Source organism: Bison bison, unplaced genomic scaffold (assembly GCF_000754665.1).
Source record: "Bison bison bison isolate TAMUID 2011002044 unplaced genomic scaffold, Bison_UMD1.0 scf7180017863016, whole genome shotgun sequence".
NCBI classification, from domain to species: Eukaryota; Metazoa; Chordata; class Mammalia; order Artiodactyla; family Bovidae; genus Bison; species Bison bison.
In genome coordinates, this window is record NW_011493588.1 from 57794 (window position 1) to 72841 (window position 15048).

At 51.4% G+C, this 15048-nt stretch overlaps 1 protein-coding gene across 1 annotated transcript in view; it reads right to left on the reverse strand.

Annotated features, from left to right (window-relative positions):
• Window positions 1–922: 922 nt before the first annotated feature.
• The window catches only part of DTX4 (deltex 4, E3 ubiquitin ligase), a 40382-nt gene continuing 26256 nt past the window's right edge, over window positions 923–15048 (reverse strand). Inside the window, exons 12-13 of the mRNA XM_010833168.1 lie at window positions 8544–8643; window positions 923–3092 (exon numbers count right to left, since the gene is read on the reverse strand). Coding sequence (XP_010831470.1) covers window positions 2859–3092; window positions 8544–8643 — 334 coding nt within the window. The 3' untranslated portion in view covers window positions 923–2858. The remainder of the gene's footprint in view (window positions 3093–8543; window positions 8644–15048) is intronic.

The window sequence follows — 15048 nt, forward strand, 5'->3', positions numbered from 1 at the left end:
ACACACACACACACACACACACACACACACACACACACACACGATCCACCTTTCAAGGGATGAGCACTAACAGGGTTTGTCTCCAGTCCCACGTGTCCTCCCCGGAGACTCAGGAGGGGAGACACGAGGCTGCTGGTGCTAAGACGATGAGAGGACAGGCGTGGGATTCCCTGCACGGGGCAGGGAACACAGCAGGGCTTCCGGCGGGAGGGCTTCCGGCCGGAGGACTTCCTGCGTCCGAGTGATGGATGCACAGGACCTCTGCCGGCGGGGGTTCTCGCCCAACCCAGGGCTGTACCTTTTCAGGTTGGCATGAGAGAGAGGGCAGAGGCATGCCCTTCCCATCCCCTTTGCCTGGCACAGTGTTAGAAGGGACATGAACGGTTCCTTCTGCCCAGAAAGTCCCACTAGAAGAGCAGCAGATGAGGTAGCCCCTACAAGCATCTCGGGAAGAGACACAGGCCATCAGTACTATCAGCATCCTGAGGGGGAGGCTGGAAGGTGTGAAGACGACTCTCAAAGGGGCACCGCCTGCCTGCCTTTCCCCTGCAGCCTCTTCTCTCTGCCCTGGGCGCGTCTCCTTCTCCACCCGCACCTTCTTCTGGCCGACCCAGGGAAATCAGTCTCTCCACCCGGCCCTCTGCCAGTTACCAGCCTCCCTTCTTTCCCCACATCTAGCCACACCGCTCTGTCTACCCGCCTACTCTGGGTCTGTTTCCGCGTTCCTGTGGGTGAGGAGCCCAGAGGATCCCGGACAAGGATGCCGAAGGAGGGTGGGGGCGTAGTCGGGCTTAGGATGAGGCCCTTCTCTGGCACAGGGTGGTCCGGCAACGGGCATGGGCTGACATGAAATGCTAAGGGAGGGCTCTCCCGTTGAGTTCGGATGTTTCCTTCCCGGCTGCGGCAGGAAACTGCCCCGTTGTGTGGTGGGCTGGGGGCCAGTCTCCTGGTCTGCTGGTGAGATAAATGACCGATGGGTGAGGCTGGAAGGCCTCCTGCCAGAGCGCCCTTCGCTGGAGCTAACTAATATCCCCAGGGCAGCTTGGCAACTAACACTTTCACGTCTTCTGCCACGTGGAAGAGGAGGACGAGCTCAGCACCAGTGCGCCCGAGCGAACCCACTGGCCGCCCCCGTCAGAATGCCTGCAGGCCTGAGAGCAGGGCACTCAGAGCCGACCCTTGGAAAAGTTTGGCTGTGGCTTCTAACTTCAGTACCGCGTCTGAAGGCTTTTCCATTTCCATTTTTCCAGCATTGAAAACCTTCTCTCTCTATATATATAGATATATATATAGAGATATATATATATATATGTCAGAGCCCCAGACACGAGGTATATAAATTCGAATCAGGATCCAGAGCGACTTCCCCCAAACACGGAGTTCAGAGAATCCACTTTCAAAGGGGGCAGAATTGGGGTTGCCTTCTTCATCCCGTCTCTCCTCCCTGACCCCCAACTTCATGGGAGCCGAGGGGAATGTGGGGGAGGGGACAGCAGGGTGTTGGGTCACAACCCTGACACAGGTTGGACTGGACCCCAAGGTGGTCCCACCCCTGCTGGGAAAGGGCTGGAGGCTCCCTCATGCACTGGGCCAGCCTGTTATTGCAGAGGGAGATGAGGGTCCCCGCACCCCCTCCAGGCTCATTGGACAACGTGCATGGAGACCTGCTGAGGTCCTCGTGGACCAGCTCAGATCCCACCTTGAGAGAGATATACAAAGGGGCCCATCCACCCCACACCCTACACCTCCCCCCGCCCCAAGCGCAGCTCTGTCTCCGTCTGGGTTCATGTTGACTATGGGACAGATGTCAGACAGTGAGGCACATTGACGAACCGCTGCCTGGCTGTTTCAGTCCCATCAGACTGGGGTCCGACAGCTTGCAGAACCAGAGTGTGAGATCACGATGGGACCCTCCACCAACCTGGCCCAGCGGCAGAGCCTGGCCCAGCGCTGTGCACACACGCATGCACACACACACACACACATCCACAGATGGCACGGAGCCCAGCCTGGGCTCCACTCACAGTGACTGGATGAATCACAAGGAATCTTTGAGCTGGTCTGGGATGAGTTGGAAGAGTTGGGCTCCTCTCCCTGAGGACTAATTCAGATGCTAAGTGGGACGCAGGCTCTGGTCTGATCAGAGAGGGGCGGGAGACATAGCGCCCCAGAGAGGAATCCCAGAGTCCCTCCGTCTGCATAAGAGAATCGGATGCCTCTTTGGACAGGGGAGAGGGGTGAGTGGGAGGCGGGAGCAGCCAGGACCACGATGGGAGCTGAGATGCTCCTGGAAGCCCTCACTGCTCAGACCCTCTTGGTGAGAAGCACTTCCTCGATGTACATCGAGGCATCGGTTGCCGATGTCGCAGTGGTTTAGCGGTTCACCCCTCTGCCCCTCAGTCTTGCACAGTGAGAGCTCCTCACCTCCAGGGGATGAGAGAAAAGTAGAAACTCCGCTCTCCAAGCAGAGTGGAAGCAGCGAGAAGCCAGCCAAGGCAGGCGCCTCTGGCTTCACAAGGCCAGGGTAAGAGGTGCCCGTACCCTAAGTGTGCTGACCGTGCCCCCTGCTGGGGGGTAGGGGGCGGTGAGGGGAGGAGTCCCTGCCTACCCAGCACCGAAACTCCACAGGAACAGATGGAGGGCGGCCCTCACCCTGTCCCACAGCCCCTGTGTGTTGGATGAGGTTTGTGAATGACACCCCCTTATTCACTCTGGCTCCCTGCTGTGGCCGGAAGGATGGGAGATGGAGACTGCACAAGGGGCTCAGGAGGGCACGGCACCAACTTCCACCCTGACTCTCCCTACTTCCTGCCCTGTGGCTCCCACACCCCTGCCCCCCCGAGGCCCCACGCCCCCGCTCAGTCCTTCTCCTGGGCAGCGCTGTCCTCGGAAATGCCCTGGGCGGCCAGCTCGGCCAGCACGTTGTCCAGGTAGTTGGCGTCTGGGTAGCCGTGGCCGGTGAGGTTAGAGCCGAACTCTGTCTTGTGATGGACTTCATTCCAGATGACGGTGTCTGACTCACCCGTGGTGCTGGATGTCCCGATGGCAAAGATGAGGCGGCGGTCCCAGGCCACGAGAAGCAGCTTCAGGACCTGAGAGAAAACGGGGGAGATCAGCGCCAGACAGGCTGTGCTGGTCAAAGATCATCTGCAGGGAGGACGCTTTCCCCGCCCAGGGGTCCCAGCCCTGCCCACATGACAGTGCCCCAAGAAGCACAGGGAATGGACAGGAGTTGGAAGTGGACTCAAGGACCTGGTTCAGTCTTGACTCTGTCACGGACCAACAGGCTGGCCTTGGACAAGTTACATGACCTCTCTGAGCTTTCAGTGGTACTGCTTACCTCCAAAGGTTGTGAGCGTCTTAGGGGGCCCTACATGCAGAGTGCTTTCACAGCAGTGCCTGGCATAACACTCAACTAATGTTAGGGCCCAGCATCACGCACGCTAAGTCACTTCAGTCATGTCCAGCTCTCTGTGATCCCATGGACCGTAGGCCACAAGACTCCTCTGTCCATGGGATTCTCCAGGCAAGAATACTGGAGTGGGTTGCCGTTTCCTGCTCTGGGGGATCTTCCCTATCCAGGGATGGAACTCACATCTCTTACATCTCCTGCACTAGCAGGTCGGTTCTTTACTGCAAGCACCACCTGGGAAACTGGCATCATAGCAGCATTTTAAAAGCTGGGATCTAGGAATTCGAGGCTCTTAGGAGCAGTCTGAGATCTTCTGAGCCGTGCCCACCGCCACCAGCACAAGAGTGTGGCATTAACTGACTCACAGCTAATGCTGTGCAGTGCTTCTCCAGGGACATGGTAGAAGTGTTCGACCTCTTCCAGGCCATTTCATAGTTATTTTTTCATCCGATCCTCACAACCACCCTTGGCTGTGAGGCTCAGATGGGAAATCTAGCACCAGGTCTGGCAGGTGCTGTCATTACCTCTGAGTCATGGGTGAGGCTCAGAGAGGTGTGAGGACGTGCAGCATGTTTCAATTCAGCTACACTGAAAAACAATCTTGGTTGAGGGAGACAAACGCCTGACGCCCTGCCCAGTGTGAAGAAGGCACCTGATAAAAATGCACTGGGTTCAAAACCGAAAGCCTGTAAACATGGTGTGAACTGGAGGTGAGGAATCTTAGTGATCAGATCGGCAGGGGCTTCCCAGTGGCTCCGTGGGAAAGAATCTGCCTGCCGGTGCAGGTGATGTGGGTTTGATTCTGGAGCTGGGAAGACCTCACATGCCTCGGAGCTCATGAGCCATGACCGTTAGGAGCTGAAACTACTGAGACCTTGTGCCCGGACAACTGAAGCTCCTGCACCCCAGAGCCCATGCTTTGCAGTAAGAGAAGGCCCTGCAGCTAGAGAAAAGTCTGTGTGGTGAAGAGCCAGCATGAAGACCCAGAACAGTAAAAAAAATAAATAAATAAAAGCCTGGAAGATGCTGAAACTAAGAGCCACCATTTCCTGACTGCTTACTTACTAAGTGCCAGGCTCTGGTTCATCTCATGGTCCTAACAGTTGGCTATGACAGGATACTCATTATCCCTTCTCTGCGGAAGAGGAAACAGGTTCGGAGGATAACAGACGTGTCTGGGTCATGCAGCTCAAAAGTGCCAGAGCGGGCCCTGACTTCAGACCTGCCTGCCTTTACATTCTGGTCTCAGGCATGACTCTGCTGACCCACAAGTGGGCGTCAGGATAGATTTCATGGAGGGGATGCTTGTGAGCTGAGTCTCAGAGAGCGGGGAGGATTTGAGGTGTATTAATAGAGAAGAATGTACAGGTGCAGGGAAGACATATCATCCAAGGCATAGATCACTGCTGCCACCAAACTGGGCATTTCACAAAATGCTTATTGTTATTGTTGCTTAGCTGTTAACTTGTATCCGACTCTTTGGTGACCCCATGGACTGCAGCCCACCTGGCTCCTCTGTCCATGGAATTTCCCAAGCAAGAACACTGGAGTAGATTGCCATTTCCTTTTCCAGGGAATCGTCCCAACCCAGGGATCAAACCCACATCTCCTGCCTTGGCCGGTGGATTCTTTACCACTGAGCCACCAAGGAAGCCTTTCATCAATGCTGTGTGTGCTAGTCGCTCAGCTGTATGTTACTCAGCAACTCCTTGGACTGTAGCCCAAGCTTCTCTGTCCATGGGATTCTCCAGGCAAGAATATTGGAGTGGGTTGCCGTTTCCTCCTCCAGGGGATCCTCCTGACCCAGGGATTGAACCCGGGTCTCCCGCATTGCAGGCAGACTCTCTTCACAAGAAAGAATTCTTCATTTAACTCTTACAACATCCTGTCCACAGAGCTGGAAATGATCACACGCTTTCAGGGATTAGGAGACCGAGACTTAAATCAACTTCATGTCCATTTCCCACATGTGGTAAACGGCAGGACTAGGATTTGAAGCCAGGCTGGTCTGGCTTCAAAGCTTACGCTCTATCACCTTGCTCTGCAAAGGAACCCAGGGTGAGGGTCTGAGAACAGCAAGCATGGGGGATAAAGGCGAGGACCGGGTGGGAAGGGACAATTCAGAGCCAAACTGTGGGAGGTCTTGTCTACTGAACTGAGAAAACCATCCTAACAGTTTTGCGTTGTCTTCTCTCACTTTATTTCTGTTAAACAAAGGAGACTGATGTGGGAAACTGTGTTTTAGGATCACTATTCTGGTGACAGATAACTAGTTTGGAGGATTAGGAAAAGATTCAAGTGGTTCGGAGGGCAGTGCAGGGAGGAGTGTGTGTCTCAGGGCCATGTTCATGCGCCCAGCATGGTTCCAGGGATACAGAGCATGGTAAGTCCCCGAGATATGAGTAATGATAGCACATCTGTTAAGTCCAGTGCATTCATAAGTCCAACCCAACTACACAGACAGCAATACAGTACTATACCATAATAGTAGCTTATAATATTTTCACACAAATATTACATAAAAAAACAAACAGAAAATAAGGAAAACATTTTTAATCTTACAGTACAGTACCTCGGATGTGAGAGTTGGACTATAAAGAAAGATGAATGCCAAAGAATTGATGCTTTTGAACTGCGGTGTTGGAGAAGACTCTTGAGAGTCCCTTGGACTGCAAGGAGATCCAACCAGTCCATCCTAAAGGAAATCAGTCCTGAATGTTCATTGGAAGGACTGATGTTGAAGCTGAAACTCCAATACTCCAGCTACCTGATGCGAAGAGCTGACTCATTGGAAAAGACCCTGATGCTGCGAAAGACTGAGGGCAGAAGGAGAAGGGGATGACAGAGAGGACGAGATGGCTGGATGGCATCACTGAATCAATGGACATGAGTTTGAGTGAACTCTGGGCATTGGTGATGGACAGGGAGGCCTGGAGTGCTGCAGCCAAGGGGTGGCAAAGAGTCGGAGCAACTGAACTGAACTGAACTGAACAGCACCTTGAAATCATAGTACGACAGCTGGCACATGGGGGCCGGCATCGAGTGGACAGGCGAAAAGAGTCCCTGATTAGAGCAGGGAGAGGACGTGGGAGGTGGTGGAGCTGAGGGACCATCAGCAGCAGGAGACGGGGGGTGAGCTGCAATGTCACTCACGCCTGATGCTGGTGGAACACACGCTCGCATCTTCGAAAGTTCACAACTTGAAGGTTCGCATGTAGGGGACTTAGTGTATGTCATTAACAAAAAGAAGGAGACCTGGCGGAGAAACAGCTCTTGGCAAGAGGATTCACGTTTTAACCACAGGACTTGATGGTGGGGTCATTTAGCCAGCAGTTGGGGCTGCAGGTCTCGGGTGTAGAGACTTGTTGGTTCTGAGCAAATGGGTTCCAGGACTGGCCCTGACGACTCATCTGGGGACACTGCACTGGGCACCCCTTCAGGATGATGTGGTGGACTCTCTTGTTGTCCCAGACTCTCTGCTTCTCCTGCTGTGAGAGACTGTAGGCACGCTCTTTGCCGAGGAGCCTCCTGGTCTGGCTTGCTTGTGACTTGCAGGAGCCTATGAAAGGCACGGGCTTCCCTGGTGGTGCAGATGGTAAAGAATCTGCTTCCCAATGCATAAGATGTGGGTTGGGAAGATCCCCTGGAGGAGGAAATGGCAACCCACTCCAGTATTGTTGCCTGGGAAATCCCATGGACAGAGGAGGCTGGCGGGCTATAGTCCATGGGGTCACAAAAGAGTCGGACACAGCTTAGCAACTGAACAGCATGAGCAGAAGTGACAAGCTTCAGGGGGAAGCTTTGATGGGATTGTAGAATCCACTTGCATTCTCTCTTGGTCCTCTGCCCCATTCCATGGGGAGGGAATGGACCAGGGAAGCAAATCTCTTTCTCCCTGAATTTTAGAACCGGATCCTTGAAAGCTGACCCACAGCAGCCACTGAGTCATAGTCAGTAAAACGCAAACTGTATGAGAAATAAACGCGGGCTGGAGGAAGCCACCGAGATTTAGAGGCTGTTGTTACGTGCCATGACCTAGAGAGAGCTAAGCAAGACGCACCTCTTGGCCAATAAATCAACAGTACTTTTCGCTTTTGAGATCAGGAAAGGTTTTAAAAAACCCAGTGATTTTTCTGGGCTTATCCACAGAAAAAATGAACATGAAGTTGTAATTCTAACTTTCGAGTTCATGAGACCACTGAAGCCTCCCCCAGAATCACTAGGAATCCAGAAACCCAGCGATTTTTCCCTCTGTTCTTTTGGGGAAAGTCAAAGTATTCATTGACTGAGTCCCTGGTGGCTCAGTGGTAAACAATCTGCCTGCCAATGCCAGCAACTTGGGTTTGATCCCCGGGTCGAGAAGATCCCCTGGAGAAGGAAATGGCAACCCACTCCAGTATTCTTGCCTGGGAAATCCCATGGACAGGGAAGGTTAGTGGGCTACAGTCCATGGGGTCACAAAGAGTCAGCCATGACTTAGCAACTAAATAACAACAAAAATCTTCATTACAGAGAACAGTAAAATGCCACAGATTAAGATCCCTGCTCAGAGTGGTGCTTCACAAGCGCTCAGGTGCTGTCAGGCCCCCTGAGATCTGGTTAAATGAAGTAGTTCTAAGGACCTGTATTTACATCGAGCTCCCAGATGTTGCTACTGCTGCTCTTCCCAGGACCTGCCAGTAAGCAGCAAAGCTCTAGAGGAAGAACCTAAAATAGATGAATTATTGCCTGTAAAATCCAGGAGAGAAAAAAGCCAAAAGTCCAGCCCCCACCATGCTACAAAAGCAAAATTGTAGTCATATCTCTTCGCTCCTTTAGCTAACTCCACTATGACTTGGGACATTTTTTTTTTTTTGGACCCAGACCATTTGTAAAGTCTTTATTGAATCTGTTACAATATTGCTTCTGTTTTCATTTTGGTGACTTGGCTGCAAGGCGTCAGGGATCTTAGTTCCCCAACCAGGAATCGAACCTGCACCCTTGCATGGGAAGGCAGAGTTTTGACACTGGACCATCAGGGAAGTCTCTCTATGGTGACTTGATTACACAGGCATCTAGAGCTAAGAGACCCAGTTCTGCTCAGCACCACTGGGAGCAGAGCTGGGGCCGGGACGCCGACACCTGCCCTCACCTTTCTCCCTTTCTCGCTGTCCGGGAGGTAACAATGTCGAGGGAAGCCACGGGCGCTGAAGCTTTTCCCAGGATTTGGGTGTTCCGGCCCCTGAAAGCAGCAAAAAGAAAGCAAAGAGCATTTTTAAAAGTGTTTCAGATAAGGGTTGTGATTGATCCAAATACTGATGGATCCAAATATTATTATCCATATAATAATAGCCATCGGGTCTAGACAGAGAACAGACTCAAGGACCGATGGGGCGGTGGTTTAACACATGCCGGGGTCCTTGGACCCAGGTCAGGACTCAGAGCGGGGGCCTCCCAGCTGTGTGAGCCGGAGCTGCCATCTCTGAGGCTGTCGGTGACCCAGGCCTCAAGGAGGGAAGACGTGCAATGCTCACTTTGTAGGACGTGATGTTAGGTGAGCCTGGCGCACTCTCAGAGCCCGGGAGCTGTTTATATCACCTTGGTCAGCATCTCTTCCGGCTCTTTTGTTTCACAAAAGAGGAGAACTGCAGCCCCAGAGGTTAAACGACTTCTGTAGCATTAACAGCTTTGCCAGAACCTCAGCCCAGGTTTCCTGGCTTGTACTCTGGATTGTTGAACTGCTGAACTGCTCAGAATGACCCACGTGCTTCTGAGCTCTGAGCCAAGAGCCGAGAGATCAGAATGATCTGAATGACTCTTGGGGATTTTCTCCTCGGTCCTCACGGGTGTCGGTCTGTTTCCTTATTGAACGATATGCCTTGGCATCTGCATGACTAAAAATCTCCTAAGATTTCAACTGTCACCGCCCAACACCCCTGTGAAACAAGCCGTCTCAGGCCACCAGGTGAGAAAGAAACTGAAGCAGAGTTTAGCCAAAAGCCAGTCTTCCTATCAGGGTTCAGAACAATCTACTGGCCTGTATGAGAAGCTCATGAAAAATGAGGGATTTCCTCCCAGTATCAATACACATATTTCTCCTCTACACCCACGTGCTTGTGTATCATTTCTGAGCAGCCCGGTCCCTCCTCAGAGGGTATGAAACCCTGTTTTAAAATCCCTTCTAGACAAAGCCAATAGAGTATGGATGATTCCACACCACTCCTGGCACAAGCTCTCACACAGGAGACCAGCAACTATCTCCCGGCTGAACAAGTGAATGAGTGAGCGAATGAGTCGTAACCAAACTGCAAGAAAAAACACAGATTTCCCGTTTTCCCTTACTAACATGACAGTTCCAAAACAATTTAAAAATTATGTGATTAAAACAAAAATGAATCCCATGGTTCAGACTGTCTATGATTTTGCAAACTGAGCAGCAGGAGTCCAATGAGGCCTCAGGGAAGGAGAGATTACAGGGATCGGAAAGAGGCGGCAGTGTCTTCTGGGAGACGCAGGACCGGAAGTTTCTGAATTTCATGTTCATGTGAAAGCACGTTGACAACACTCCCGCAGCCAAGGCTGTTTCTAAGCCAGGCTGGATGACTGGTGCCGATTCTGACTGTGGCTCCACTCCCCTCTCCCGCCCAGGATGTCTCTGTCATGTGGCCAGTGCAGAAGCCTGCCTAGCACCAGCTAAACTCAGCAGTCACGACTTGCCCTGGGCCCACTCACAGCTTCTCCCCCAAAGAATCGTCCCCTGCAGGGAAGGCAGAGCTTACAGGTCCTCACTTCGCATGACAGCCCAAGCCCGCGTGGCCCTTGGAGTCTCCAGGGATGGACATGGCATGGAGGATACAGGCACTGACTCTCGGGGGAGGTCTATGGACCACCTGTCAGGACAGTGCCCAGATGCATGCCCTTCGACACAAGCCTGGGCTTTCTTGGGGGAGCCGTGGTGCCTACAGGGGCGGCAGGTGGGCACCTCTGGACCCTCATGCGGGATCTCTACCCTCTAGTCCTGAAGCCTGGAAAAACACTGCATCCTCCCAAGTGGTTTCCCCACCCCAAACTTTGCCCCCTGCAGTCTGTCCTGCTTTCCACCAAGTCCGCAGGATGTTTCTTGGGATTCCCATATTTCCATTCATTTCCCCATCGTGCCCTCAACAGCCCTAGAGTCACCCCTGAAGTCTCATTTGTCCTCACATCCAATGGCATTGCCCTGGTCCAGAGTCCTCCTGGGGTCACTGCTGGAAGCAGTGGTCCCCTAATGGGGTGGTGAGGTCATCTCGACTCTGGCTAGACTGGCTTTGCTAAAGCATCATCCCAACCACGTGACCTCCCATGATCTTAGCCACCCGCCCAATGACCTTCAAGGACCAGCTGTGCCCCCAGCCTGCCGAGGAGAGTCAGCGGTCCCCGCCACAATGGTCAGGGCCTCCCCAGACCAGGTCACTGTCTTCCCCCAACCGCCTGCTCCCTCCTCCTCTCCACCACTCGGGCAACTCAACCCAGATTAAACTTCTTTACAGGCCTCCTATAGCCCTCCTGTCTCTCTTCTGAAACTCCGCTGTGCCTGCCAACTAAAAAATGTTCTCCTTTATGGTCGCCAGCGGGGAGGGATGGAGGGAAGGGCTAGTTAGGGAGTCTGGGATGGACATGCACACACTGCTGTATTTAAAAGGGACAGCACATGAAGCTCTGTTCAATGTTATGTGGCAGCCTGGATAGGAGGGGAGAATGGATACATGTACATGTATGGCTGAGTCCCTTTGCTGTTCACCAGCAACTATCACAGCATTGTTCATCTGCTATTTCCCGGTACGGGTTTCCCTTGTGGCTCACCTGGTAAAGAGTCCGCCTGCAATTCGGGAGACCTAGGTTCGATCCCTGGGTTGGGAACATCCCCTGAAGAAGGGAAAGGCCACCTACTCCAGCATTCTGGCCTGGAGAACTCCATGGATAGTCCATGGGGTCGCAAAGAATTGGACAGGACTGAGCGACTTTCACTTTCACTTTCTATATCCCAGTATAAACTAAGAAGTCAAAGAAATAATAAAATGCTAAAAACTTTCTCTTCCATTTCTTCATGTCTTTGCTCTACTACCGAGGGCCCTGCCCCAGAAAGGCTCCTCTGACTGTCCCAGACAGACAGACAGACATAGGCCCCCTTCCTTGCCCTGACAAGTAGCATACTCAAAAATGATGGGAGCCAGGTACTGAGCACCTTGGTCCTGTGCCCGGGACCTTCATATGCACACACAAACATTATCACCCATCTTTACAAAATCCCTGCATATTGGCTTCATGGTTGTGCAGATAAAGAAACAGGGCTCAGGGGAGTCTAGCGGTCAAGGTCCAAAATCCCCTGCGAAGGAGGACATCAGCCAAGGATCAGAACCGGGGCCCATCAGGCGCTGAAGTCCTTGTCTTGCCCCCTGTGCCTTTCCCACCCTGCTTCCCACGGCTTGTATCAACGGTGCCCATCGGTTTTTACTCTAGAGCTCAGTGACGTGTACCTATTTCTTCTTGACTGGTTGCTAACTCCTTCAAAGAAGAACCGTGTTTTTTATTCAGTTCTTCTGCAGGCTGTTAGGTTTCCCTGTTTTATTTCTTCCCAGTCCCACTAGAATGGGGACTTCAGAGGAGTAAAGATTGTGTCTGTGTCACTCACCATTCTTCCTCTAGCACCTAGTTTGGCTTACAATTGACTCTCAGATATTTGTTAAATAAAAGACAAAAGGGAGGAAGGCGAGGAGGAAGGAGGAGAGGAGGGTAAACTAATAAATATTTGGTAAATAAAGGAATCCAGGGAGCCCCCTAGAACATTTAGAAAAAGCTTCAATTATGAAGGAAGGGACCCATTTGTATCTGTTGTTGTTCAGTCGCTCAGTCGTGTCGGACTCTTTGAGACCCCGTGGACTGTGGCCTGCCAGGCTCCTCTGTCCATGGGATTCTCCAGGCAAGAACACTGGAGTGGGTTGCCATTTCCTTCTCCAGGGGATCTTCCTGGACCAGGAATCAAACCCACATCTCCTGCACTAGCAAGTGGAATCTTTACCACTAAGCCACCTGGGAAACCCCGCATTTGTATTTACTGACTGGGAAATTGTTCAGTTTCTTCCTATGGGCTGTCTTTAGAAGACTCACAAGAAGAAAGACACGCCCACAAAAGTCAAGGACTATCAACTTACACATGCAAATACCGTCTGACAAAAAAGATTCCACTTCTAGAAAACTATTCTATGGAGATACTCACAGGCATGAGAGGTTATTCATTATGGCATTATTTGTTAAAGCAAAAGGTTGGAAACAATCCATACGCCCATCACATGGAGACTGCTGAATACAAATTATAGCCCCTTTATACAAGGGATGATTATGCAAAGCTAAGCACGAATGCGGAAGTTCTCTTTCTATGGACATGGGAAGATCTACACACTATATTGTGCATTGAAAATACAGCGTGCAGAACAATGTGGCTGATACGTCACCCTTTGTGTGAAGCTGGGAGGAGTGGAAGAATCTTTGTTGCAAATGCACAAAGAACCCTGGAAGGACGCATATGAAAGTAAGGACAGCGGTGGTGAGGGGGGAGGGGGAGACTGGATGGAGGGGCCCCAGAGTGGGAAGGAGACTTTCCACAGGGTAACATCATCTTAGCAGCTCAGGCTGCTCTAACAGAATGACAGCAAAAACAACAGGAATTCTTTTTTCACAGTTCCTGAGGCTGGGGAGTTTAAGACCAAGGTGTGGGCAGACTCGGTGTCTGATGAGACTCTACCACGTAAATTGTTTGCTTTCACAGGTTCACAGCTGGAGATGAAGTGGCCTCAGGAGGAACTATACCTTCAGTCTCATCTCGCTCTGGTTTAGATGCTATTTTAAAAGACTTTGGACCTAGATTTTAAAGTGCATGCTGGAGCCCTTCCCTGGCGGTCTTGGGGCTAAGACTGTACTACCAAAGCAGGGGACCTGAATTCAATCCCTGGTCAGGGAACCAGATCCCACGTCAGGGAACTAGATCCCATATGCCCCAAGGAAGACCCGGAGCAGCCAAATAAACAAATAAATACTTTAAAAAAAGAATTACAGTGGGTGCTGGATTGTGCGAAGACTTTGAGGACTACTGGGATGGGAGAGTTGGACTGTGAAGAAAGCTAAGCGCCGAAGAATTGATGCTTTTGAACTGTGGTGTTGGAGAAGACTCTAGAGAGTCCCTTGGGCTGCAAGGAGATCCAACCAGTCCATTCTAAAGGAGATCAGTTCTGGGTGTTCTTTGGAAGGACTGATGCTAAAGCTGAAACTCCAGTACTTTGGCCACCTCATGTGAAGAGTTGACTCATTGGAAAAGATTCTGATGCTGGGAGGGATTGGGGGCAGGAGGAGAAGGGACGACAGAGGATGAGATGGCTGGATGGCATCACCAACTCGATGGATGTGAGTCTGAGTGAACTCCAGGAGTTGATGATGGACAGGGAGGCCTGGCGTGCTGCGACATGGGGTTGCAAAGAGTTGGACATGACTGAGCAAATGAACTGAACTGAACTGGGATGGAATGAATGTATTTTGTGGGTAGGAAGGACACAAATTTTCAGAGGCCAGGGGCAAAAAGCTATAGATTGAAAGTCTGGGTTCCCACCAAAATTAATATGTTGAAATCTCACCCCCAATGTGATGGTATTAGGAGGTGGGAGTGTTCTGTGTGGGCGATTAGGTGAAGCCATTATGAATGGGGTCGTGTGTGTGTGTGTGTGTGTGTTAATCGCTCAGTCATGTCCGACTTTTTGCGATTCCATGGACTGTAACCTACCAGACTCCTCTGTCCATGGGATTCCCCAGGCAAGAAGACTGGAGTGGGTTGCTGTTTCCTTCTCTGATGACCGGGGTTAGCACCCTTATAAAGCAGACACTAGACAGCTCTCTCACTGCTATCACGCTGGGACGCAGGGAGAGGGTGGTCCACGAACCAGGAAGAGGCTTTCACCAGACCCTGAGTCTGCTAGCACTTTGATCTTGAACGTCTCAGCCTCCACAAGTATGAAGAATGACATAGAGCACCACTATATATAAAACAGATAACTAATAAGGAACTACTGTACAGCCCAGGGAATTCTACTCAGCACTCTGCAATGACCTATATGGGAAAATAATTTTAAAAAGAGAGGAGATATATATATATATATATGTATAACTGCAACCATGAAATTAAAAGACACTTACTCCTTGGAAGGAAACTTATGACCAACCTAGACAGCATATTAAAAAGCAGAGACATCATTTTTGTCAACAAAGGTCCATCTAGTCAAAGCTATGGTTTTTCCAGTAGTCATGTATGGATGTGACAGTTGGACCATAAAGAAGTTCAGTTCAGTTCAGTTTAGTCACTCAGTTGTGTCCGACTCTTTGCGACCCCATGAACCGCAGCATGCCAGGCCTCCCTGTCCATCACCAACTCCCAGATTTCACTCAGACTCATGTCCATCGAGTCAGTGATGCCATTCAGCCATCTCATCCTCTGGCGTCCCCTTCTCCTCCTGCCCCCAATCCCTCCCAGCATCAGAGTCTTTTCCAGTGAGTCACCTCTTCACATGAGGTGGCCAAAGTACTGGAGTTTCAGCTTTAGCATCATTCCTTCCAAAGAACACCCAGGGCTGATC